This window comes from Pseudophryne corroboree, chromosome 4 (assembly GCF_028390025.1).
Source record: "Pseudophryne corroboree isolate aPseCor3 chromosome 4, aPseCor3.hap2, whole genome shotgun sequence".
Classification (NCBI taxonomy): Eukaryota; Metazoa; Chordata; class Amphibia; order Anura; family Myobatrachidae; genus Pseudophryne; species Pseudophryne corroboree.
This window is the reverse complement of record NC_086447.1, coordinates 607,840,927-607,865,248: the sequence shown is the minus strand read 5'-3', so window position 1 is coordinate 607,865,248 and position 24,322 is coordinate 607,840,927. Positions and strand designations below refer to the sequence as shown.

At 47.1% G+C, this 24,322-nt stretch overlaps 1 protein-coding gene across 3 annotated transcripts in view; it reads left to right on the top strand.

Annotated features, from left to right (window-relative positions):
• Positions 1-24,322, top strand: part of LYST (lysosomal trafficking regulator) — an 864,675-nt gene that overhangs the window by 220,262 nt on the left and 620,091 nt on the right. For all 3 annotated transcript variants that reach the window (XM_063917604.1, XM_063917602.1, XM_063917605.1), the window contains exon 3: positions 13,799-13,889. In XM_063917604.1, coding sequence (XP_063773674.1) covers positions 13,799-13,889 — 91 coding nt within the window. The remainder of the gene's footprint in view (positions 1-13,798; positions 13,890-24,322) is intronic.

The following is a 24,322-nucleotide window of genomic DNA, read 5'->3' as shown; positions in this document are numbered from 1 at the left end:
CTGGTTGCCGTGCAGCTGCCCTGCTGCACGAGCAACTAATCAATCCTGTCTGGCAACGGGGAACGCGTTCCGCCTATGGCGTCCCCGTTGCTATGGACCCAGCGGCTGAGGACGCTCGGCGTCCTAGCGTTGCCAGGGACCCGGCGGCTACAGTACGCACGGCGTCCTAACGTTGCTAGGCGGCGGGCAGGGAGGGAGGTGCGTCGGCCGTGAGCGTCGCTCGGAAGCAGACCGAGCGGCGCCGCGGACCGCGGCACCTAACACATTCGTTGTGACTCGCATTACATTTCATGTTAATTTTTTTAAGTTTAGATGTGCCACACACAAAATTGAAGCTGAAATTCAACATATTTCAAATATGATGATCATATATGGGGTAGGTAGTCATAATTAATACTTAGAAGCAGGAAAAAATGTACACTCTTAGGGCGGTATCCTTTTAGCACCGATGCCGCTTAAATCAGCCGTTATCGCGATGTATGGTCATTATCACAGTAACCATTATCGTGCTCTGGGGGTCCCTTATCGTGGATTATGCTTTGGGTGCCTGAACACCCGGCCATCCTATTAGTATTGGGAGAGTACAACTGCTAATAGAATACCGCCTTTAGTAGTTATGTTTTATTGTTTATATGTGTGACTCATATTACAACAGAACGGACATATGAACTGTAAGGACTTATATATTTATTTAAATCTGCTCTCCTAATTATTTTTACAATATGATTGTTATACTATATATTTATAAGACCCTAAACTCATGACTAACGCACAAACAAGAAACTGAATTTGAACCAAACTTTAATTAAAATCCTTTTTGACATGTTGCATACGAATGTGACTCAAGTTACATTTCTGTCCCCAATCAAAGGGCTCTGATAAAAATTACTCAAACCTGTAGAATCCATGTGAATTAATCAGTGTAGGCCTGTTTATCTTCCTTATTTAAGATGTATAAATATTTCCTCTTGTGATGATGGCCATATAAAATACGTTTAAAGAATACTTGGAGATTACCTGTTTTTATATCCACCTCAACAACTTTCATATATGTTCAATGTGTACACACACGTGGGCAATAGATACACAATAGATAAATCAATTTTCTCTTACGTCCTAGAGGATGCTGATCCACCAGGAGTCATTGGCACTTTAAGAGTTTGAGAGTGTGGGCTGGCTCCTCCCTCTGTGCCCCTCCTACCAGACTCGGTTTAGAAAATGTGCCCGGAGGAGCCGGTCACAGTTAAAGGGAGCTCTCCAGAGCTTTTCTAGTAAAAAGTTATTTTAGAGTTTTTTATTTTACAGGGAGGCTGCTGGCAACAGCCTTCCTGCAGCGTGGGACTAAGGGGGGGAGTAGTGTCCGCCCTGCGGGGTCTGATCCACTTACTCCGCTGGCAGGACACTGAGCTCCTGATGGGATAGATCGCTCCTCGCCACAGGGGATCGCTCACCCCAGCAGCATGCCGCCACCCCCTTACAGAGCTGAAGATTGTGGCGAGTAAGACACCGACCCCTCTTGGAAGCGGGAGGCCGGTGTGAAGATGGCGGCAGCAGGGTAGGAGCGCAGTATTAACTGCGCTCCGGGATGGCTTAGCGGTACATAGTGCGGCACGTTGCGGGGCGCTCTGGGCCAGCGCTTACACCCTACACTGGTCACAAAGCCTGTCGGGGTCCCAGGATCTCAGCCAGCATCAATCCTCCGGCCAGTATAATCAGATGAAGAGCGGGAAGACCGCGCCATTTTGGGGGCGGAGCTTCTTCTCAGAGCGGACCCAGCAGCGTTCAGCGCCATTTTCCTGCCTGCACAGCGCTGATCAGGAGAAAGAAGGTCCCTCCACAGCAACTTCAGCTATCTCTCACAGTACCAGGGGGTTGTAGAAGGGGGGAGGTTTTGCAATACGACTGTGTATCCTATTAAGGTGCACAGTCAGTGCTGACAAAGGGTCTCCCTTTGGTTAAAAGCGCTGTGTGTGGGTTGGCTCCAATCTTATTGTGCTGTCTGAGGGCCATACATCAAAATGGTGATTCAAACATGTTTGATTTTGCCGATCAACCTGCCCATTCATTGGCAGAACAGGGGATTCCCCCATTGGCCCCTTTTACATGTTGAAGTGGAAATAAAGCAACTTGGATGAGTGTATAAGATTTAAACTCTGTACACACTGGAGTGATGTCGGACTGATTTGCCATTTCGTAATGACAAATTGTTCAGTGTGTACTGGTGATTGCGCACACTCCCGTGGTCGCAAGCTACGGTTGCTAGGTTTGATATGCTGCACATCAAACCTAGCGATATTGCTAGCGTCCTTGTTTATGCTAATGAAGGACAGAACATGATCATTCCAACCTTCATTAACATCGCTGCAGTGTGTACGGGAAATCTGGGTTGACGGGCATTCGTTCAGATGTCTGAGCTAATGTCCGTCGTCCCAGTGTGTACCCAGCTTTAGATGTCAAGATGCTCCCTTAAGTGCTGGTGCATGGAAGCGCCTCCATTGTCTCTAGTACTGACGTGATGTAGTTATGTGACCGCTGGTCACATTACCGACACCTACATCCCAAACCCTCACTAGCCTGACTGTCGGCATTCCGACCAACGGACTATTCCCACTCATGGGTGTCCACGACGCCCATAGAGTCGCGAGCCCCCAAGCCTGCTTCGTTGCGCTCGCTACCACCCCCCGCCGGCCATCTAACAGACGTGATCCCTATGTCTGTATACAAATAAAACTTGTAATTATAGTTCAGTTCTAATAAATAGACTCTTGACTGTAATTTTATTTTTATTTTCACATTTACATTATCATGAGGTTTGGTGTTATGGTGGGTAAGACTTAAGAAAGATGAATCCTATAGAGCACATGTTCTCAAACTCTGTCCTCAGGACCCCAAATAGTTCACATTTTCCAGTTCTCCTCAAAGAATTGCAAGCAAAATAATCTGCTCCACCTGTGGATCTTTTAAAATGTATTAGTGAGTAATGAATACACCTGTGTGCACCTGCTAAGTGATCTGGAAAGCGTGAACTGTGAGGACCGAGTTTGAGAACCACTGCTATAGAGCATTCTTATTGAGCAGATTACACAAAGTACGTAATTTAATAGAGGCACTCGTGCAGTTTTGCTAGTTGGGGTTATGTGCAAAATGACACTTTTGTATATAGTTGTTTTGTTTTTTGGACATGTTGACACATTTTTTTTTCCTATATTTTATTTTATCTGGTTGCTCCATAGCTGTTATTGGGAAAGCCTCATGCCTTCACTATACAGGCAATTAGAGATGACAGCTGATCTATTATTTAGTCTGTTGAGGTTTAACATTTACTTAATGAATAACTATCCTGTTCCTGTTGTGTACAGCATTTGTGTCTTATAGCTAATAGCAGTAAGGGTACATTTAAGACTTGTACCCTTTTTTCAACAAAATGCTGGGTCCAAACCGTGATTTGGAACCTGGTTCCAATCCGGGTCAGACTCCGTTCCCACTTTGGCTCCGACCTTGGTTATTACCGGGTCTGTGCCGTTTAAACTGCCCATGGATGCAGTCTCTCTTCTGCTGGCACTTGGAGCTGACATCCTCAAGCGCTGGGAAATCCGTCTCTCCCCATGCTACAAACGGGACCTGGGTCTGATGACCTGGGTTACCCATTTACTCTGCAGGTTACCCAAGTCCTTACCTGGTCCAACCCTGGTCACTTCCTGGGTAGGATTCCTGGGTTCACTGGACCCGGATGTTTTTGAGGGAGCGGTTTCCATTGAGCCACAACCCATGTTATCGCAGCAATAACCCATGTTTTAGCGGCAGTGGAAAAGTGGTAATAATTACAAAAAAATAGTGTTTCATGTGCTTGCATCAAGGCTGGACAAATCCCGGTGGCCAGGTCACCATGGCGTCCAGATTCTGCTTTCTGGCGACCAGTAATAATGCAGGGACAGAGGAAGCAGATCCACATTGTGGGTGTGCCTGTATCATTACAGCAGCGGCCATTTCATGCACAGCTCTCCACATACAGGAAGCCGGGGAGAAGAGACGCTTTTAACATCAGTGTTGCAAGTCTTTCCTCACACCACCGCTTGGGGCCATCTGAGACAGGGAAGAGATGAGCTGCACCTGATAAATCTAATTGACGCTGCAGGTCCGGACTCTTTCCACATACTGCACCGCAGTACTCAATGCATCCATGGTTGACTTGAATGAGTACACACTATCTGAACGTTGTCAGCATGCAGTAGGGAAAGGCAGAGACGGCTATCCTGCCACTTCTTCCTGTGTAGTAACCGTGAAAATGCCACCAGTACTGTCTGCCCCTAAGCCTAGCCTTGCCCCCATTACTTTCCCAGCTGCTATCTACCCTTACCCAGTCCCTACTCCCAACACTGCTTGACCCTAACCCCCACCTTGTGCCCACTACTGCCCCAACTGCCATCTACCCTTACCCGCCCCCTACTCCCAGCACTGTCTGCCCCTAAATCACTCCTTGACTCCCTCAGTACTGCCCCAGCTGCTATCTACCCTTACCCTCTCCATTCCCTTTCCCCAATACTGCCCCAACTACTAGTTACCCTTACCACCTCCCTACCCCTAGTGCTGCCTGCCCCTAACCCCCTCCTTACCCCTCAGTACTACCCCAGCTCAATATCGTAGTGTGGTGACATACTATATTGAAGGCACTGTGGTGTGGCATACTATGTATTTTTAGGCACTGTGGTGTGGCATAATATGTATTGAAGGAAATACAGTATGGCATACTATGAGTCGGCACTGGAGACAGGCATGTTTTGGGGCCTGATGGCATGTGAGTAATCTCAAGGGGCATTGAAGGGGCATGAGTGGTGTTCTATAGAAGTTTTCATATAGTTTGGTTGTGGGCTATACTCTGGCTTCTAAAGTTTTAAGCTGTCTCTTACATTTTTTAAAGATTTATCAAAGCCCTGGATTACATATTCCTGCACACACTTCAGCAGACTGTCAAATACAAAGTAGTTCAAAAGAGCTAAAACCATTACAAAATAACTAAGGGTTTTTTTTTCAACTTGTTATTTATAACTCTCTAAATTGGACAAATAAGTAATCTAGACATATCTTTGAAGACAAATCATTCATTTTCTTTAACTGCTCACTGCATCAGACCAGAACGAGGGATATTTTTGGTGACCTGGTTATTTTGAATCAGAAAGATGCATTATTACCCTAAACCAGAGCCGTTTTAACAGCAGTGTAGGCCCCTGGGCAAAGCAATGCACTGGGGCCCCTACCCATCCTCAAGTGGTTGGGGTGGGGGGTGCTATCAGTGGCAGCTTTGATGTGCTTCGGACAGTAGGAGGTGTTCTATCTTCCGCTCAGCATGAAGGACTTGGAGCAGTAATTTCTGCTAATTACCCTTTCTCTTACGTCCTAGAGGCTGCTGGGGTTCCATTTAGTACCATGGAGTATAGACGGGTCCTTTGGGAGTCATTGGCACTTTAAGAGTTTAACAGTGTGGGCTGGATCCTCCCTCTATGCCCCTCCTACCAGACTCCGTTTAGAAAATGTGCCCTGAGGAGCCGGTCACAGCTAGGCGAGCTCCTAGGAGTTTTCTTAGTTTTACTGTTTTCTAGAGTTTGTTATTTTACTGGCAGCCTGCTGGCAACAGTCTCCCTGCTTTGTGGGACTTGGGGGGGGAGTAGTGTCCAACCCAGAGAGGTTAATGGCCACTATCTCCGCTGACAGGACACTGCGTTCCTGAGGTTGATGATCGTTAGCCGCCCGAGGCGACCGCTCACTCCCGCAGCATGCCACCACCCCCTTACAGAGCCAGAAGAAAGAAGAGTGGTGAATCTGATGCCGGAGTCCCGGTAAGCGGGTCCCCGGTGAGAATGGCGGCACAAAGGTGGGAGCGCAGCTCTGACAGGCTGCGCTCCGGAAGGATCAGCGGCACACTGTGTACGGCGCTGTGGGGGGGGGCTTGGGCCAGCGCGATACCCTACACTGGTCAAACATAGCTTTCAAGGTCTAACCCACTGTTTGCTGCAAAAATTACCTCAGGCCAGTATAATCTTTTAGTGCAGAAAGACGCACCATTACAGGGGGCAGAGCTTCTCCTCAGAGCGGATCCAGCACTAACCAGCGCCATTTTCTCCCTGCAGACACACGCTGACAGGGAACGCTGTCCTCCACATAACTACACTGCGGTAAAAGGTGTTATAAACCCTGTTAAGGTTACGCTAGTCAGTGGGGTTTTTATCTTTATAAAAGCCTATAAGGGCGCGCTGTGGCTGGCTTCTTGTGCTCTGTGACTCTCTGAAGATATTCTGGGGGGGAGGAAGTGTGTTGACATTTTCCTGTGTATGTGTAGTCCACTTTACCATGTATAAGGGACTTTGTCCTGTACTGCAGAATGTACAGCATATCTTCTCCTGGGGTGTCTATATCATGCTCAAAACTGTACACATCTCAGGCTTCGGTGGCAGTTCCCCTTGGGGTGGCCTCCATAAGATGTACTTTAAAATATATCGCTTCAAATATATCCCATACTGGGTAGAAGCCGCAGTTTTAAAAAGTGTGGGGTTTCAAATCCCACTGCTGTGCCTCTCACCCCAACTCCGTACCCTAGAAAGCGTACACTTGTCCATATATTGCATATATATGAGGTGTCCAACATATGTTTGAGGCTATTAGGGATGAGGAATATTATTATATGTATATAATGAATGCCTTCCCACTGTGTAGGGCGTTAAACTCCTTATTTGGGGAAACCTGTGTACCCCCAGATTTATTATCCACATCCCTGTAGGGTGTCTATATTGTCAAATATGGTTGTCTTACCTGTCCCTGGTACAACCTCCATAAAGGCTGATCACCTATTGAGACTAATCTCTAATACTGTACACTGCTGCAGGTGTGACCCGGAGACCAACTTTTGCATACAGTTCTGGGGCTATTGTAACGTGGTCAGGCTCCTTACTTGATGATTTAGATTCTATGTGTTGAAGTGACTTGTACTTGTTTCTATGTCATATACTGGAGTCTACAGGCTTCACGGCTAGACGCCATGAAGGAGATTGACCTGCATAGCGCAGGGACCACTGCTCTGGCAGTTTCGACATGCAGGGGACGGTGGCTACACCAATGGACTGCGGATACAGAATCCGAGTAAGGTATGACAGGTCCGCCATTCACAAGTAAGACCCTGTTGGGACGCTCGGGATACGTGATTATCCTTGTCAACTGCGGGTAAGTTGGTATGTCTTCCTTCCGCTACTGCACAGACCAGGAAATTATATCCTACAGCTAAACTGCAGTTCCTTCGAACGTGATTCCACATATTCCTCCACTTCCTTTAGAGGATGTTGGGGAAATCCAGAAAATCTGCACCGCCAGGTTCCCAGGGACAGATTTCAAATTCGCCCTTTTTCAAACCCTTCGGTTTGTTGGTGGACCTCACTGCCTGGGGATCAGGCAGGTGGGAGCGAGACTAAAGAGATTCAGTAACACATCTGGGCGATATCCTGCCTAGACCCCTGGAAACAGTTGGGTTGCCCAGGGGTTCAGACTAGAATTTCTAGTATTCCCGCCTCACAGATTATTCAAAATCAGGCTTACTAGCTTCTCAGGCATAAAGTGCACTACTGCTGGAAGCTATCATAACATTTGTCAAACTAATGTCATTATTCCAGTTCCACCTCATTTACGTAACAGGGGTTACTATTCAAACCTGGGGTCATTGATTCCCTACTGGTGGGAGTTCAATTCGGGATGAAGTCTGGGAGTGGTGATCACTGCTCGAGATTTAGAGGAATTCCTGGTATCCCGGGATATCAGGGGTGCGTAATTCACATTCCAATCTGGCCGCCTATCTAGGGTTGCACTACAACTATGTCACTTCCAGTTCCAAACACTGAGCTTGGCTTATACGCAACACCGGGGGTGTTCATCAGGGCCATGGCAGCCTTTATACTCCCGCTCCACAAACCAGGAGTGGACATAATTCCATATCTGGACGACCTTAACATCCTCCAGGGAGATGTTGTTACGGAGTGTTGCTCTCTCAAAGCAACTGTCCCGGGATTTTGGGTGGATCTTGAAGCTTCCAATTTCGCATTTGAATCCGATAAGGAGGCGTTCCTTGCTGGGGATGATTTTCAACACGTAAGTGCAGAGGGTATTTCTACCGGTGAAGAAAGTGTTGGTGATCCAATCAATAGTCCAGGTTGTCCTGATGCCAGCCCGGGTATCGGTTCATCAGTGCATTCGCCTTCTTGGGAGGATGGTTGCCTCCTAAGAGGCTCGACAGTACAGAAGATTCCTTGCACGTTCTTTCCCACTGGATCTCCTGTTCGTATGGTCAGGATCTCATCTTCACATGCACCAGCGGATACGCCTGTCGCTGAAAGCCAGAATTTCACTCCTCTGGTGGCTGCAAACTTCTCACCTACTCGAGGGCTTCAGGTTCGGGATTCAGAATTGGATTCATCGAACCACGAAAGCAAGTCTCAGGGGTTGGGAAGCAGTCGCTCAAGGGGAAAACTTCCAAGGAAAGCGGTCAGTTCAGAAATCTCTCCTTCCAATAAACATTCTGGATCTGAAGGCCGTGTATAACGACCTTCTACAAGCGGCACATCTTCTGCGAGATCAAGCCGTTCGGGTTCAGTCGGACGTCACAGCGGTGTCCTACATAAACTGGCAGGATGAAACGAAGAGCAGGGCTGCAATGTCAGAGGTGACAGTAATCCTCCTCTGGGCAGAGAAGCTTGCGCGGGCGCTGTCGGCAATCTTCATTCCGGGAGTGGACAACTGGGAAGCAGACTTCCTCACCAGACACGATCTCCATCCAGGAGAATGGGGCCTCCACCCGGAGTTATTCGCAGAGGTAAGAAACCGATGGGGTGTACCTCAGATATACATGATTGCCTCTCGCCTCAACGAGAAGCTTCGGAGGTACTGTTCCAGGTAACGAGACCCACAGGTAGTGCTGATGGACGCCCTGGTATCTCCATGGGTGTTCCAGTAAGTGTTCCCTCCACTTCCACTCATCCCATGGATTCTCAAGCTAATAAAAAGAACAAGAGTTCAGGCGATCCTCATTGCTCCTGACTTGACAAGAAGTGCTTGGTACGCGGATCTTCTGGAGTTACTGCTGGAAGATCCGAGGTCTCTTCCTCTTCGCGAGGACCTTCTGCAACAGGGGCCGTTCGCTTATCAAGACTTACCATGGCTACGTTTGACATCATGGAGGTTGAACGTCAGATCTTAGCTTGGAAGGTCTTTCCGAACAAAGTCATTCCTACCCTGATACAGGCTAGGAAGAGGGTAACGTCTAAACATTACCATCGCACTTGGAAAAAGTACATGTCTTGGTGTGAATCCAAGAAGTTTCCTACGGTAGAGTTTCAACTAGGACTGTTTCTCCTCTTTCTGCAAGCTGGTGTGGTTGTGGGCCTACGCTTGGGCTCCATAAAGGTCCAGATTTCAGCCTCGTCTATTTTCTTCCAGAAACAATTGGCTGCTCTCCCTGAGGTTCAAACTTTCTTGATAGGGGTTCTGCACATCCAGCCACCCTTTGTGCCTCCTACGACACCTTGGGATCTTAAGGTGGTGCTGCAGTTCCTGCAGTCGGATTGGTTTGAGCTTTTACAGGAGGTGGACGTCAAGTTTCTAACTTGGAAGGTGGTCACACTGTTGGCCTTGGCATCTGCTCGACGGGTGTCGAAATTGGGGGCATTGTCATGCAAGAGCACCTACTTGGTTTTCCTTGAAGATGGAGCTGAGCTCAGAACGCGTCAGCAATTTCTTCCAAAGGTTGTGCCGGTTTTTCACATCCCCAACCTATTGTGGTACCAGTGGCTACTGACTCCTCAATTACCTCACAGTCCTTGGATGTTGTGAGGGCTTTGAAAGTTTCTGTGAAGAGGAATTCTCATCACAAGTAGTCGGACGCTCTGTTTGTCCTGTATGATCCCAACACGGTTGGGTGTTCTGCTTCTAAGCAGACATTTGCTCGCTGGATCGGGTTTACTATCCAGCATGCTTATTCTACGGCAGGCCTGCCATGTCCAAGATCTGTTAAGGCCCACTCTACTTGTACAGTGGGTTGTTCCTGGGCAGCTGCCCGGGGTGTCTCGGCTTTACAGCTTTGCCGACCAGCTGCTTGGTCGGGGTCGAACACGTTTGCTGAAGTTCTACAAGTTCGATACTTTGGCATCTTAGGACCTAAAGTTTGGTCACTCAGTTCTGCAAGAACCTCAGCACTCTCCCTCCTGTACTGGGGGCTTTGGTACATCCCCATGGTACTAAATGGAACCCCAGCATCCTCTAGCACGTAAGAGAAAATAGGATTTTAATTACCTATCTGTAAATCCTTTTCTCGTAGTCCGTAGAGGATGCTGGGTGCCCGCCCAGTGCTTCGTTTTCCTGCGTTGCTACTTGGTTAAGTATTGGTTCAGCTGTTGCTGTTCCTCTTTCATGCATGGTTAGCATGGTTTCTTCAGGTTACATGCTGATTGGCATGGTTGCTTCCTGTTTCATGCTAGATAACATGTTTTCTTCGTGTTGCATGATGGTTGGTATGATTTCTTCATGTTACCTGCTGGTTAGCATGGTTTCTTCATGTTACCTGCTGGTTGACATGGTTTCTTCATGTTTCATGCGGTTTTGCATGATTTGTTAATGGTGCATGCTGGTTAGCATGATTTCTGCATGTTGCATGCTGGTCAGCATGGTTTTTTCGATTCGGTGTGAGCTGGTGTGTCTCTCACCACTATCTGTATTTCCTTCTCTTGAAGTATGTCAGTCTCTTCGGGCACAGTTTCTAGACTGCGTCTGGTAGGAGGGGCATAGAGGGAGGAGGCAGCCCACACTGAATAAAAATAAATAAATCCTATTTTTACTGCACAGATGGTGGGAGGGAGAACACTAAACTGCAGAAGGGGGCATTGGGCTGAATGAAGGGTCCCCGCTACAAGACTTCCAGGGTGGTAGGGGGGGGTTTAATATGCAGGAGAGTGGTGGGTAGTGGAGGGGCTTAATATTCATCATTGACTGCAGATATCTCCAGTTCCTGGAAATAGATTTCTAAGCTTTCAATGGTATACAAAACTAGAGAGACCCACCTTTTAGGAGGTATTGGGACTTGGGGGTCAGAGTTTAGGAGACAGAGCAATCTGCTGAAAATATAAAACTGCATACCAGGCGTGTGGAGCTGGAGCAGGGACAAGCTGTTGGAAGGCTGATATCTTTGATTCTGGTCAAAGTAGAGACAAGCTGATAGTGTCCACCGAAAGAAGAGCATCCCAGCTTTTGGATTGTACAAAACTTTAAGTCAGACAGAACCTGAGATATATGGCTGGGAAGAGCAATTAACAAGCTTGGATGGGGACCTCTACTTTGACCTCATATATCTCTGGTTCCTCAGGGCCAATTTTCAAAAATCTGGTACCCCTGGAAAAAGGGGACCATCAGCTATCAGCCTAGGCCCCTTGAGCAACGGCCCATTGAGCCCATACAAAGAGACCGCCCTGCCCTAAACCATTGTTTCTCAAATCAGTAGTCATGCACCCCCAAAAGCTTGTGTTGTCAGAATTTCTGTCTGCGGAAACAGCACCATTAGAGACTAATTCAAATATACTGTGAATGATTTAAGAACCAACGTGGAACACATCTCTGTTTCACACACTGGGGTATATTTACTAAGCTGGGATTTTTTTTTTTTGAAGTGGAGATGTGGCCCATAGCAACCAATTAGATTCCACTTAACATTTATCTAGCTGCTTGTAGAAGATAATACCTAAATTCTTATTGGTTGCGATGGGCAACATCTCCACTTCAAAAAAATCTCACATCTTAGTAAATATACCCCATTGTGCCGGTGGTGGTGGGGTGTGGTGGGGGGGCTGGGGTTGGTGACAGTTGTATTTGTTCCAAACAATTGACATTTGGTATGATGGCTATATACAATATAGGCCGGGATTCAGTTAGCCGTAGTAGATTACCACAAACCAATTGACCTCTCTGGGCTTATCCAATTAGCTCTGAAACCAGGAGTTAACAGAGGTTTTTTTCACCTGCCTCGAGGTAAAAAAAAAAAAAATACCCGGTAACTAGCGTGTTAGCGGGTGCCATGACCCTGTGAAGTTATCACCTATAGCCTCTTGAGGTAATGGGTGTTAACAAAGTGATCAGGAGAAAAAGGGAGCAATTGGATAGCCATGGGTAACTGAATCCCAGCCACAGTGGTATATAACTCTACAGGCATTTTCATATGGGTTGGGCCTAGTTTTACATAGTGTAAACGTCGGTTTACATACAGGACTAAAAGCAACACTTTAAAAAGACATTTAATACACTTTAAATGGAGCCGCCGCTGCCGCTGTACTCAGTCCTTAGCCTACGTACTTTTTACACCATTAGCGTGCAGAGCCCCGTACCGTGTACGTACTTTGCGTACAAACGCCGCGCTGGCCGTACAAAGTACACTCAGTGCGTACACACCCAAAGATACTCCGTGAGCCCTTAGCAGCTACACGTGACTGTAATACACTTATAACCTTAGCAGGGAAAGGAGACACGACACCAGATTGTATTTAAAATGCCGGGTTCCGACACACCAACATATAATTACTGAAAGGGGGTTACAATAACAATACGATACAATAGAATAGAATAATGGCTACAGTCAATGGTACATATGTTTAGTTTCGCCTGCGCTTCCCAGTCTGGTCCTCAGTCATCAAGGTAGATGACCTTTAGAGTCTGTGATAGTGACCTGGCATGCAGCTGGCTTTTTATACAGTGGATCAAAACATAATACAATAGACAAAGTGTGCTCTTCTTCCATTGGTTCGGGGGTGGGACATATCCTGTGCACCGGGGATCATTGGTCAGCTCAAGAGGTGAGCGATGGCTAAGACTTGAGATGTGATTTCTGTTGTTTGCATCTGAGTTCCCGCTCCATGACCAGTTAAACTCATCATATACATACATACATATATATATATATATATATATATATATATATATATATATATGTACATATATCTCCAAGAGTTTAGACTATGAATGTTATTACCTCAGATTTCTAAAAGTCTGGTTTGTAATTTTGTTAGCTATTGCTAATTGAGTTTCTCTTCGGTCAGCCTAGGTTCTTGGATATTGTCTTTCTTGTTTGTCCTGTCCTCAGATAAGACCATGACAATCCAGTATTTATTGTCTTCGACAGATACTGGGAACAATAGGGGTAAACAAAGGTATTTGCCTTCATAGAATTTCAAAGCTTTGTGTAAATAAGGCCATTGTATTTCAGTCTCTGGGAGTATAATTTATGTGTGACCCATCTTCATGCTGTTAGAAGAGAAAGCAGACAGTGGGTGATTTATGCAATATATGGATTAGATATATGATATGTCTTTGTGGCTTTTCCATGCGAGTACAAATTCCACTGTACTTACTCATACCACGCTCTAATATGCAGGACCGCGGAAGCGACCATACGCAAATTGTGAATATGTGCACGCACGGCCGAATAAGTACGCACACGGAGGCCATCTATGTGGTGTTTGTACGTGATGTGTGTACTATAATATTTTCCGACTTCAAAAATAGTTTAAAAGTTTTTATGTCTAGTTTTTCCATTGGTTTTACTGTTGATGTTCTAATTTGCCTATTTTGGTAAAAAATTTATAAAATCTTCAGTTTTGTGACATTATTGACAAATAGAATTTTTTTAAATTCATGTTTGCTTTAAAATACCGGTTTGATTCTTCAGAATTAACAGTTTCAATTATTTTTCTTATCTCAATAAATTGTGTTTTTGTCTGTAATACAGGATCTCACCTGTAGAGAGGAACTCATTACTCTTATTTTGTCTCTTCTGCCACTGGTGTGGAAAATTCCGGTTGATGAAGAAATGACCAGAGGTAAACTCATTATAATGAAATGATTAGCTTTGCCATCTTTGTGGACATTTTTTAAAGTGGAATACTAATCAGTTGGAGTCAGGTTTTGTTAATGTTTGGGATTGCCTGAAGGATTTCCTGAAATCTCTACTTTTTTACTTCAACTTTTCATTGTTTCACTTTTACTAAGTTATTACCTATTATAGGCCCTCATTCCGAGTTGATCGGTCGGTATTTTTCATCGCATCGCAATGAAAATCCGCTTAGTACGCATGCGCAATATTCGCAATGCGACTGCGCCAAGTAATTTAACAATGAAGATAGTATTTTTACTCACGGCTTTTTCATCGCTCCGGCGATCGTAATGTGATTGACAGGAAATGGGTGTTACTGGGCGGAAACACGGCGTTTTATGGGCGTGTGGTTGAAAACGCTACCGTTTCCGGCAAAAACGCAGGAGTGGCTGGAGAAACGGAGGAGTGGCTGGGCGAACGCTGGGTGTGTTTGTGACGTCAAACCAGGAACGACAAGCACTGAACTGATCGCACAGGCAGAGTAAGTCTGAAGCTACTCTGAAACTGCTAAGTAGTTTGTAATCGCAATATTGCGAATACATCGGTCGCAATTTTAAGAAGCTAAGATACACTCCCAGTAGGCGTAGGCTTAGCGTGTGTAACTCTGCTAAATTCGCCTTGCGACCGATCAACTCGGAATGAGGGCCATAGTTCCTTGTTTTTTGTAATACTTGTTTCACTGAAACAAAAATGTGTTTTCCTCCAAAAATGGTTTTAAGTGTATATTTTCTCAGGAGTCTTTCCCCCCCCCCTTCCTTGGCATTCTGATAAGCTTTTGCTAGGACATTAACTAGAAGGTAGATATTTATATTTTGAACATTTTTCATTCTGTAATAGATGAAGCAGATAAAGCAGGTTACCTGATTGAAAATGTAACCAATTAACTGAATATATATTGTTATCCATGTTCAGGAAAAGTTCACGCAGAGTAGTGGTTTAAAGAATAATAAAGGATGAAGAAGCAAGTCATTGGAGTCGGGAAGATATCTATTGCCATCAATAGAGAAGTGAAAAAGAAAAAACCTGTATACAGAATAAATGTCACTTAAATACGGCCACCTCCATTAATCTCTTCATTGAGAAGAACGAGTGAGATTTGTCCTAAGCCTCTACTAGAATTTAAATTATTGGAGAGTTACCAAAGTGTTCCCTTCTTAATAGTTGATGTCACTGGTAGTCTGGAGGAGTAGGTGGCTTGATGTCATTGCAACAAGGGAGTTATGTGATCCTTGAGAAACTATTCTCTGTGAGCATGTGTGATCAATAGAATGCATCCCTGCACTGGAGAACTCATTATGAAGTACAGGGATGGGTGAATAACTTCTCTGTCTTGGCCCCCTCAATAGTTATTGTCTTTTTACCAAACAAAAATAACCTGTACAACAGATAACACACACACACAAAAAAGTCCAGATATTGGGGGTTCAGATGCCCAGATCTCCACTGTCTTGGCATGAGTAATCGCTTTTCAAAATTGTATGTTTTGGTGGGCTTACCGTTTTATTCCAACTCAGTGCTTCAGCATGGCACCTAAAAGAGCACAGGCCTCCTTCTGCAACTACTCCCCAGAAGCCCACTTGTCAGGGGATAAACACTTGTCCTCTACTAAAAGTTTCTCCATTCCCTGTCCTCAGGTACTACTATATGCATTTGTTTATTGTATGTGGTTCTATGCTCTGTACAAATGTGCCTTTCACAGTTGTGCTTTTATATGTTCAGATATTTTGAAATTCTTATCAATAAATGCTAAGCGTTTAATCTCTCCCCAAATGTGGAAAAGGGATGTACATATCATAGCTCTGATGTAGTAGCGATTCAAGAGACCCATTTTATGCAATCTGCGCCAACTGCTTTTTCTCTGACGTCCTAGTGGATGCTGGGGACTCTGTAAGGACCATGGGGAATAGCGGCTCCGCAGGAGACTGGGCACAAAAGTAAAGCTTTAGAACTACCTGGTGTGCACTGGCTCCTCCCCCTATGACCCTCCTCCAAGCCTCAGTTAGATTTTTGTGCCCGAACGAGAAGGGTGCACACTAGGTGGCTCTCCTGAGCTGCTTAGTGAAAAGTTTAGTTTTAGGTTTTTTATGTTCAGTGAGACCTGCTGGCAACAGGCTCACTGCATCGAGGGACTAAGGGGAGAAGAAGCGAACTCACCTGCGTGCAGAGTGGATTGGGCTTCTTAGGCTACTGGACATTAGCTCCAGAGGGACCGATCACAGGCCCAGCCATGGATAGGTCCCAGAGCCGCGCCGCCGGCCCCCTTACAGAGCCAGAAGACAGAAGAGGTCCGGAAAATCGGCGGCAGAAGACGTCCTGTCTTCAACAAGGTAGCGCACAGCATTGCAGCTGTGCGCCATTGCTCTCAGCACACTTCACACTCTGGTCACTGAGGGTGCAGGGCGCTGGGGGGGGGGGGGCGCCCTGAGACGCAATAAAAACACCTTGGATGGCAAAAAATGCATCACATATAGCTCCTGGGCTATATGGATGAATTTAACCCCTGCCAGAATACACAGAAAAACGGGAGATAAGGCTGCCGAGAAGGGGGCGGAGCCTATCTCCTCAGCACACTGGCGACATTTTCCCTCACAGCTCCGTTGGAGGGAAGCTCCCTGGCTCTCCCCTGCAGTCACTACACTACAGAAAGGGTTAAAAAAGAGAGGGGGGGCACTAATTACGCGCAGTATTAAAAATACAGCAGCTATAAGGGGAAAAACACTTATATAAGGTTATCCCTGTATATATATATATAGCACTCTGGTGTGTGCTGGCAAACTCTCCCTCTGTCTCCCCAAAGGGCTAGTGGGGTCCTGTCCTCTATCAGAGCATTCCCTGTGTGTGTGCTGTGTGTCGGTACGTTTGTGTCGACATGTATGAGGAGAAAAATGATGTGGAGACGGAGCAGATTGCCTGTAATAGTGATGTCACCCCCTAGGGGGTCGACACCTGAGTGGATGAACTGTTGGAAGGAATTACGTGACAGTGTCAGCTCTGTATAAAAGACAGTGGTTGACATGAGACAGCCGGCTACTCAGCTTGTGCCTGTCCAGACGTCTCATAGGCCGTCAGGGGCTCTAAAGCGCCCGTTACCTCAGATGGCAGATATAGACGCCGACACGGATATTGACTCCAGTGTCGACGGTGAAGAGACAAATGTGACTTCCAGTAGGGCCACACGTTACATGATTGAGGCAATGAAAAATGTTTTACACATTTCTGATAATACGAGTACCACCAAAAAGGGGTATTATGTTCGGTGAGGAAAAACTACCTGTAGTTTTCCTGAATCTGAGAAATTAAATGAGGTGTGTGATGATGCGTGGGTTTCCCCCGATAACAACTGATTTCTAAAATGTTATTGGCATTATATCCTTTCCCGCCAGAGGTTAGGGTGCGTTGGGAAACACCCCCTAGGGTGGATAAAGCGCTCACACGCTTGTAAGAACAAGGGCTCTACCCTCTCCTGAGATGGCCGCCCTTAAGGATCCTGCTGATAGAAAGCAGGAGGGTATCCTAAAATGTATTTACACACATACTGGTGTTATACTGCGACCAGCAATCGCCTCAGCCTGGATGTGCAGTGCTGGGTTGGCGTGGTCGGATTCCCTGACTGAAAATATTGATACCCTAGATAGGGACAGTATATTATTGCCTATAGAGCATTTAAAAGATGCATTTCTATGTATGCGTGATGCACAGCGGAATATTTGCCGACTGGCATCAAGTCTAAGTGCGTTGTCCATTTCTGCCAGTAGAGGGTTATGGACACGACAGTGGTCAGGTGATGCGGATTCCAAACGGCATTTGGAAGTATTGCCTTATTAAGGGGAGGAGTTACTTGGTGTCGGTCTTTCAGACCTGGTGGCCACGGCAACAGCTGGGAAATCCACGTTTGTACCCCAGGTCGCCTCTCAACATAAGAAGACGCCGTATTATCAGGCGCAGTCTTTTCGTGGGCAAGCGGGCAAAAGGTTCCTCATTTCTGCCCCGTGACAGAGGGAGAGGAAAAAGGCTGCAGAAATCAGCCAGTTCCCAGGAACAGAAGCCCTCTCCCGCCTCTGCCAAGCCCTCAGTATGACGCTTGGGCTTTACAAGCAGAATCAGGCACGGTGGGGGCCCGTCTCAATGAATTTCAGCGCGCAGTGGGCTCACTCGCAAGTAGACCCCTGGATCCTTCAGGTGATATCTCAGGGGTACAAATTGGAATTCGAGACGTCTCCCCCTCGCCGTTTCCTAAAGTCGGCTTTACCGATGTCTCCTTCTGACAGGGAGGCAGTTTTGGAAGCCATTCACAAGCAGGTGATAATCAAGGTACCCCTCCTGCAACAGGGAACGGGGTATTATTCCACACTGTTGTGGTACCGAAGCCGGACGGCTCGGTGAGACCGATTCTAAATCTAAAATCTTGAACACTTACATACGGAGGTTCAAATTCAAGATTGAGTCACTCAGAGCAGTGATTGCGAACCTGGAAGAAGGGGACTACATGATGTCTCGGGACATCAAGGATGCTTACCTTCATGTCCCAATTTACCCTTCTCACCAAGGGTACCTCCGGTTTATGGTACAGAACTGTCACTATCAGTTTCAGACGCTGCCGTATGGATGGTCCACGGCACCCCGGGTCTTTACCAAGGTAATGGCCGAAATGATGATACTCCTTCGAAGGAAGGGAATTTTAGTTATCCCTTACTTGGACGATTCCCTGATAAGGGTAAGATCCAGGGAACAGTTGGAGGTCGGTGTAGCACTATCTCAGGTAGTGTTGCGGCAGCACGATTGGATTCTCAATATTCCAAAATCGCAGCTGATTCCGACGACTCGTCATCTGTTCCTAGGGATGATCCTGGACACAGTCCAGAAAAAGGTGTTTCTCCCGGAGGAGAAAGTCGGGGAGTTATCCGAGCTAGTCGGGAACCTCCTATAACCGAGCCAAGTCTCAGTACATCAATGAAAGGGTTCTGGGAAAAATGGTGGCTTCCTACGAAGCAATCCCATTCGGCAGATTCCACGCAAGAACTTTTCAGTGGGACCTGCTGGACAAATGGTCCGGATCGCATCTTCAGATGCATCAGCGGATAACCCTGTCACCAAAGACAAGGGTGTCTCTCCTGTGGTGGTTACAGAGTGCTCATCTTCTAGAGGGCCGCAGATTCGGCATTCAGGACTGGGTCCTGGTGACCACGGATGCCAGCCTGCGAGGCTGGGGAGCAGTCACACAGGGAAGAAATTTCCAGGGCTTATGGTCAAGCCTGGAGACATCACTTCACATAAATATCCTGGTGCTAAGAGCCATTTACAATGCTCTAAGCTTAGCAAGACCTCTGCTTCAAGGTCACCCGGAATTGATCCATTCGGACAACATCACGGCAGTCACCCACGTAAACAGACAGGGTGACACAAGAAGCAGGAGGGCAATGGCAGAAGCTGCAAGGATTCTTCGCGGGGCGGAAAATCATGTGATAGCACTGTCAGCAAGTGGGGACTTCACCCAGAAGTCTTCCACATGTTTATAAAACTCGACAAGTATTGCGCCGGGTCAAGGGACCCTCCGGCAATAGCTGTAGACGCTCTGGTAACACAGTTGGTGTACCAGTCAGTGCATGTGTTCCCTCCTCTGCCTCTCATACCCAAGGTACTGAGAATTATAAGATGGAGAGGAGTAAGCACTATATTCGGACTCTGGATTGGCCAAGAAGGACTTGGTAACCGGAACTTCAAGAGATGCTCACGGAGGATCCGTGGCCTCTACCTCTAAGAAGGGACCTGCTCCAGCAAGGACCCTGTCTGTTCCAAGACTTACCGCGACTGCGTTTGACGGCATGGCGGTTGAACGCCGGATCCTGAAGGAGAAAGGCATTCCGGATGAAGTCATTCCTATCCTGATCAAAGCCAGGAAAGATATAACCGCAAAACATTATCACCGCATTTGGCGAAAATATGTTGCGTGGTGCGAGGCCAGTAAGGCCCCGACGGAGGAATTTTCAACTAGGTCGATTCCTACATTTCCTGCAAACAGGAGTGTCTATGGGCCTGAAATGGGGGTCCATTAAGGTTCAAATTTCGGCCCTGTCAATTTTCTTCCAAAAAGAACTAGCTTCAGTCCCTGAAGTTCAGACGTTTGTGAAAGGGGTACTGTATATACAGCCTCCTTTTGTGCCTCCAGTGGCACCTTGGGATCTAAATGTAGTTTTTGGGTTCCAAAAGTCACTTTGGTTTGAACCACTTAAATATGTGGAGTTAAAATATCTCACATGGAAAGTGGTCATGCTGTTGGCCCTGACCTGGGCCAGGTGCGTGTCAGAATTGGCGGCTTTACCCTGTAAAAGCCCTCATCTGATTTTCCATTCGGACAGGGCGGAATTGAGGACTTGTCCTCAGTTTCTCCCTAAGGTGGTTTTCAGCGGTTCACCTGAATCAACCTATTGTGGTGCCTGCGGCTACTAGGGACTTGGAGGACTCCAAGTTGCTAGACGTTGTCAGGGCCCTGGAAATATAGGTTTCCAGGACGGCTGGAGTCAGAAAATCTGACTCGTTGTTTATTCTGTATGCACCCAACAAGCTGGGTGCTCCTGCTTCTAAGCAGACTATTGCTCGTTGGATTTGTAGTACAATTCAGCTTGCACATTCTGTGGCAGGCCTGCCACAGACAAAATCTGTAAAAGCCCATTCCACAAGGAAGGTGGGCTCATCTTGGGCGGCTGCCCGAGGGGTCTCGGCTTTACAACTTTGCCGAGCAGCTACTTGGTCAGGAGCAAATACGTTTGTAAAATTCTACAAATTTGATACCCTGGCTGAGGAGGACCTGGAGTTCTCTCATTTGGTGCTGCAGAGTCATCCGCACTCTCCCGCCCGTTTGGGAGCTTTGGTATAATCCCCATGGTCCTTACGGAGTCCCCAGCATCCACTAGGACGTCAGAGAAAATAAGAATTTACTTACCGATAATTCTATTTCTCGTAGTCCGTAGTGGATGCTGGGCGCCCATCCCAAGTGCGGATTGTCTGCAATACTGGTACATAGTTATTGTTACCAAAAAAATCGGGTTATTGCTGTAGTGAGCCATCTTTTCTAGAGGCTCCTCTGTTATCATGCTGTTAACTGGGTTTAGATCACAAGTTATATGGTGTGATTGGTGTGGCTGGTATGAGTCTTACCCGGGATTCAAAATCCTTCCTTATTGTGTACGCTCGTCCGGGCACAGTATCCTAACTGAGGCTTGGAGGAGGGTCATAGGGGGAGGAGCCAGTGCACACCAGGTAGTTCTAAAGCTTTACTTTTGTGCCCAGTCTCCTGCGGAGCCGCTATTCCCCATGGTCCTTACGGAGTCCCCAGCATCCACTACGGACTACGAGAAATAGAATTATCGGTAAGTAAATTCTTATTTTTTGATTTACATTTCCTGTTCGGATACTTCTCTAATGTTCCAGTTAAAAGAAAGGGGTGGTTTCCATTCTTTTTTTATCGGCATTGTAAATTTGATCTTACTCTCCAAATTTGTTATGTATTTGGAAGATGTATATTCTTCTTTTGGGGTCCATGGTCTCCACAGGGTTAACCTTGGTGTATGGCTGGTGGAGACCAGGACTGGCAAGCTTGTAAGCCTGCTGGGATGTGCTGGGCTCCTCTCTCCTCATACACTGTCCCCATGCTCAGGCATTTCATTTTATTTTTTGGTGCCAGCAGGAGTTGGTCACCACTGAACAGGAGCTTTAGATTTTTCGATTTTTCTTTTCCTTTTTAAATGAGCATTCAGCACCTGGCAGTCCAGGGGTCGCCACTGCTAATGCTCCAATACCCCTACAGGGTCGCTACTCCACAATTGGGTCAGTGATTACAACAAGACACCTGCACCCTTTAGCTAGATAAAGTACAGGGGACACCCAGAACTGCACCGGACACATGGGGGACAGTTCTATGCGCAGTCCTATGCCACCGGTCCTGGTAGACAGACTGGTGGCACTGACGTGGTCCCAGATCATTAAGTGCCCTGCGGACACACTAGACCACCAGGGCTACATGTATACTGGCGCTGGGAACCATTGTCTTGGCGCTGGGGACCCCTGTCCAGGAGTAACCGGTGGTGGATGTCAGCAAGGGGAGGTCAGTGCTTCCCCCAGCGGCCCCTCCCCCAGCCCAGGGCGCCATTTCACTGCAGTCTACCCGCCCTGGGCTGCTCCTCCCTCCTTCTTCTTCTAGAGATTCTGAGCAGCCATCACAGAGCTTTGCAGGTCTCCAGGAGTATTGAGCTAAGTCTGCCACTGATATCAGTGGGTGTGGTATTGAAAGTCGACAGTAACTAAGTCGACAATGTCCAGGTCGACCACTTTTGGTCGACAGTAACTAGGTCGACAGGGTGTCTAGGTCGACAGGGTCTTTAGGTCGACATGTTCTAGGTCGACAGGTCAAAAGGTCGACATGAGTTTTTCATGTTATTTTGGTGTCATTTTCTTCGTAGAGTGACCGGGAACCCCAATTAGTGCACCGCGTCCCCTCGCATGGCTCGCTTCGCTCGCCATGCTTCGGGCATGGTGCCTTCGCTTCGGGCATGGTGCCTTCGCTTCGCTCGGCACAGATTACCGTTCCAATCGTAGTCCACGTGGATCGTTAAGTATGAAAAGGTTCAAAAAAAGATTTCTCTAACGTCCTAGTGGATGCTGGGGACTCCGTCAGGACCATGGGGGATAGCGGGCTCCGCAGGAGACAGGGCACATCTAAAAAAGCTTTTTAGGTCACATGGTGTGTACTGGCTCCTCCCCCTATGACCCTCCTCCAAGCCTCAGTTAGGTTTTTGTGCCCGTCCGAGAGGGTGCAATCTAGGTGGCTCTCTTAAAGAGCTGTTTAGAAAAGTTTTTTTTTAGGTTTCTAATCAGTGATTCCTGCTGGCGACAGGATCACTGCAACGAGGGACTTAGGGGAAGAGACTTGCAACTCACCTGCGTGCAGGAGGATTGAAGTTTTAGGCTACTGGACACTGAGCTCCAGAGGGAGTCGGAACACAGGTCAGCCTGGGGTTCGTCCCGGAGCCGCGCCGCCGATCCCCCTTACAGACGCTGAAGAACGGCAGAACGGAGGTCCGGAAACAGGCGGCAGAAGACTCCTCAGTCTTCATGAAGGTAGCGCACAGCACTGCAGCTGTGCGCCATTGTTGCTACACGGCTCACTGATCTCGGTCACGGAGGGTGCAGGGCGCTGCTGGGGGTGCCCTGGGCAACAATATAGATTACCTTAGAGGCAAATAAATACATCACATATAGCCATTAAGGCTATATGTATGTATTTAACCCAGGCCAGTTTTCCTAATAACCGGGAGAAAAGCCCGCCGTGAAAGGGGCGGAGCTTATTCTCCTCAGCACTCAGCGCCATTTTCCTGACCAGCTCCGCTGGTGAGGAAGGCTCCCACTCTCCCCTGCACTACAGAAACAGGGTTAAAGAGAAGGGGGGCATAAATTGGCGATATAATTATATATTAAGAGCCCATATATAGAAACAACACCTTCTAGGGTTGTTATATACATTATGGCGCTTTTGGTGTGTGCTGGCAAACTCTCCCTCTGTCTCCCCAAAGGGCTAGTGGGTCCTGTCCTCTATCAGAGCATTCCCTGTATGTGTGTGCTGTAGGTCGGTACGTGTGTGTCGACATGTATGAGGAAAATGTTGGTGAGGAGACGGAGAAAATTGCCTGTAATGGTGATGTCACTCTCTAGGGAGTCGACACCAGAATGGATGGCTTACTTATGGAATTACGTGATAATGTCAACACGCTGCAAGCCGGTTGACGACATGAGACAGCCGGCGGACAAATTAGTATCGGTCCAGGCGTCTCAGACACCGTCAGGGGCTTGTAAAAACGCCCATTTACCTCAGTCGGTCGACAGACACTGACACGGACACTGACCCCAGTGTCGACGGTGAAGAAACAAACGTAGTTTTCCTTTAGGGCCACAAGTTACATGTTAAGGGCAATGAAGGAGGTGTTAAGTATTTCTGATACCACAAGTACCACAAATAAGGGTAATTTGTAGGGTGGGAATAAACTACTTGTAGTTTTGCCTGAATCAGATAAATTAAATGAAGTGTGTGATGATACGTGGGGTTCCTCCGACAGAAAGTTATGGGCGGTATACCCTTTTTCCCGCCAGTAGTAAGGGCGAGTTGGAAAACACACCTTAGGGTGGACAAGGCGCTCACACGCTTATAAAAAACATGGCGTTACCGTTTCCAGATACGGCCGCCCTCAAGGAGCCAGCTGATAGGAAGCTGGAAAATATCATAACAGTATATACACACATACTGGTGTTATACTACGACCAGCAATCGCCTCAGCCTGGATGTGCAGCGCTGAGGGGCTTGGTCGGATTTCCTGACTGAAAATTTTGATA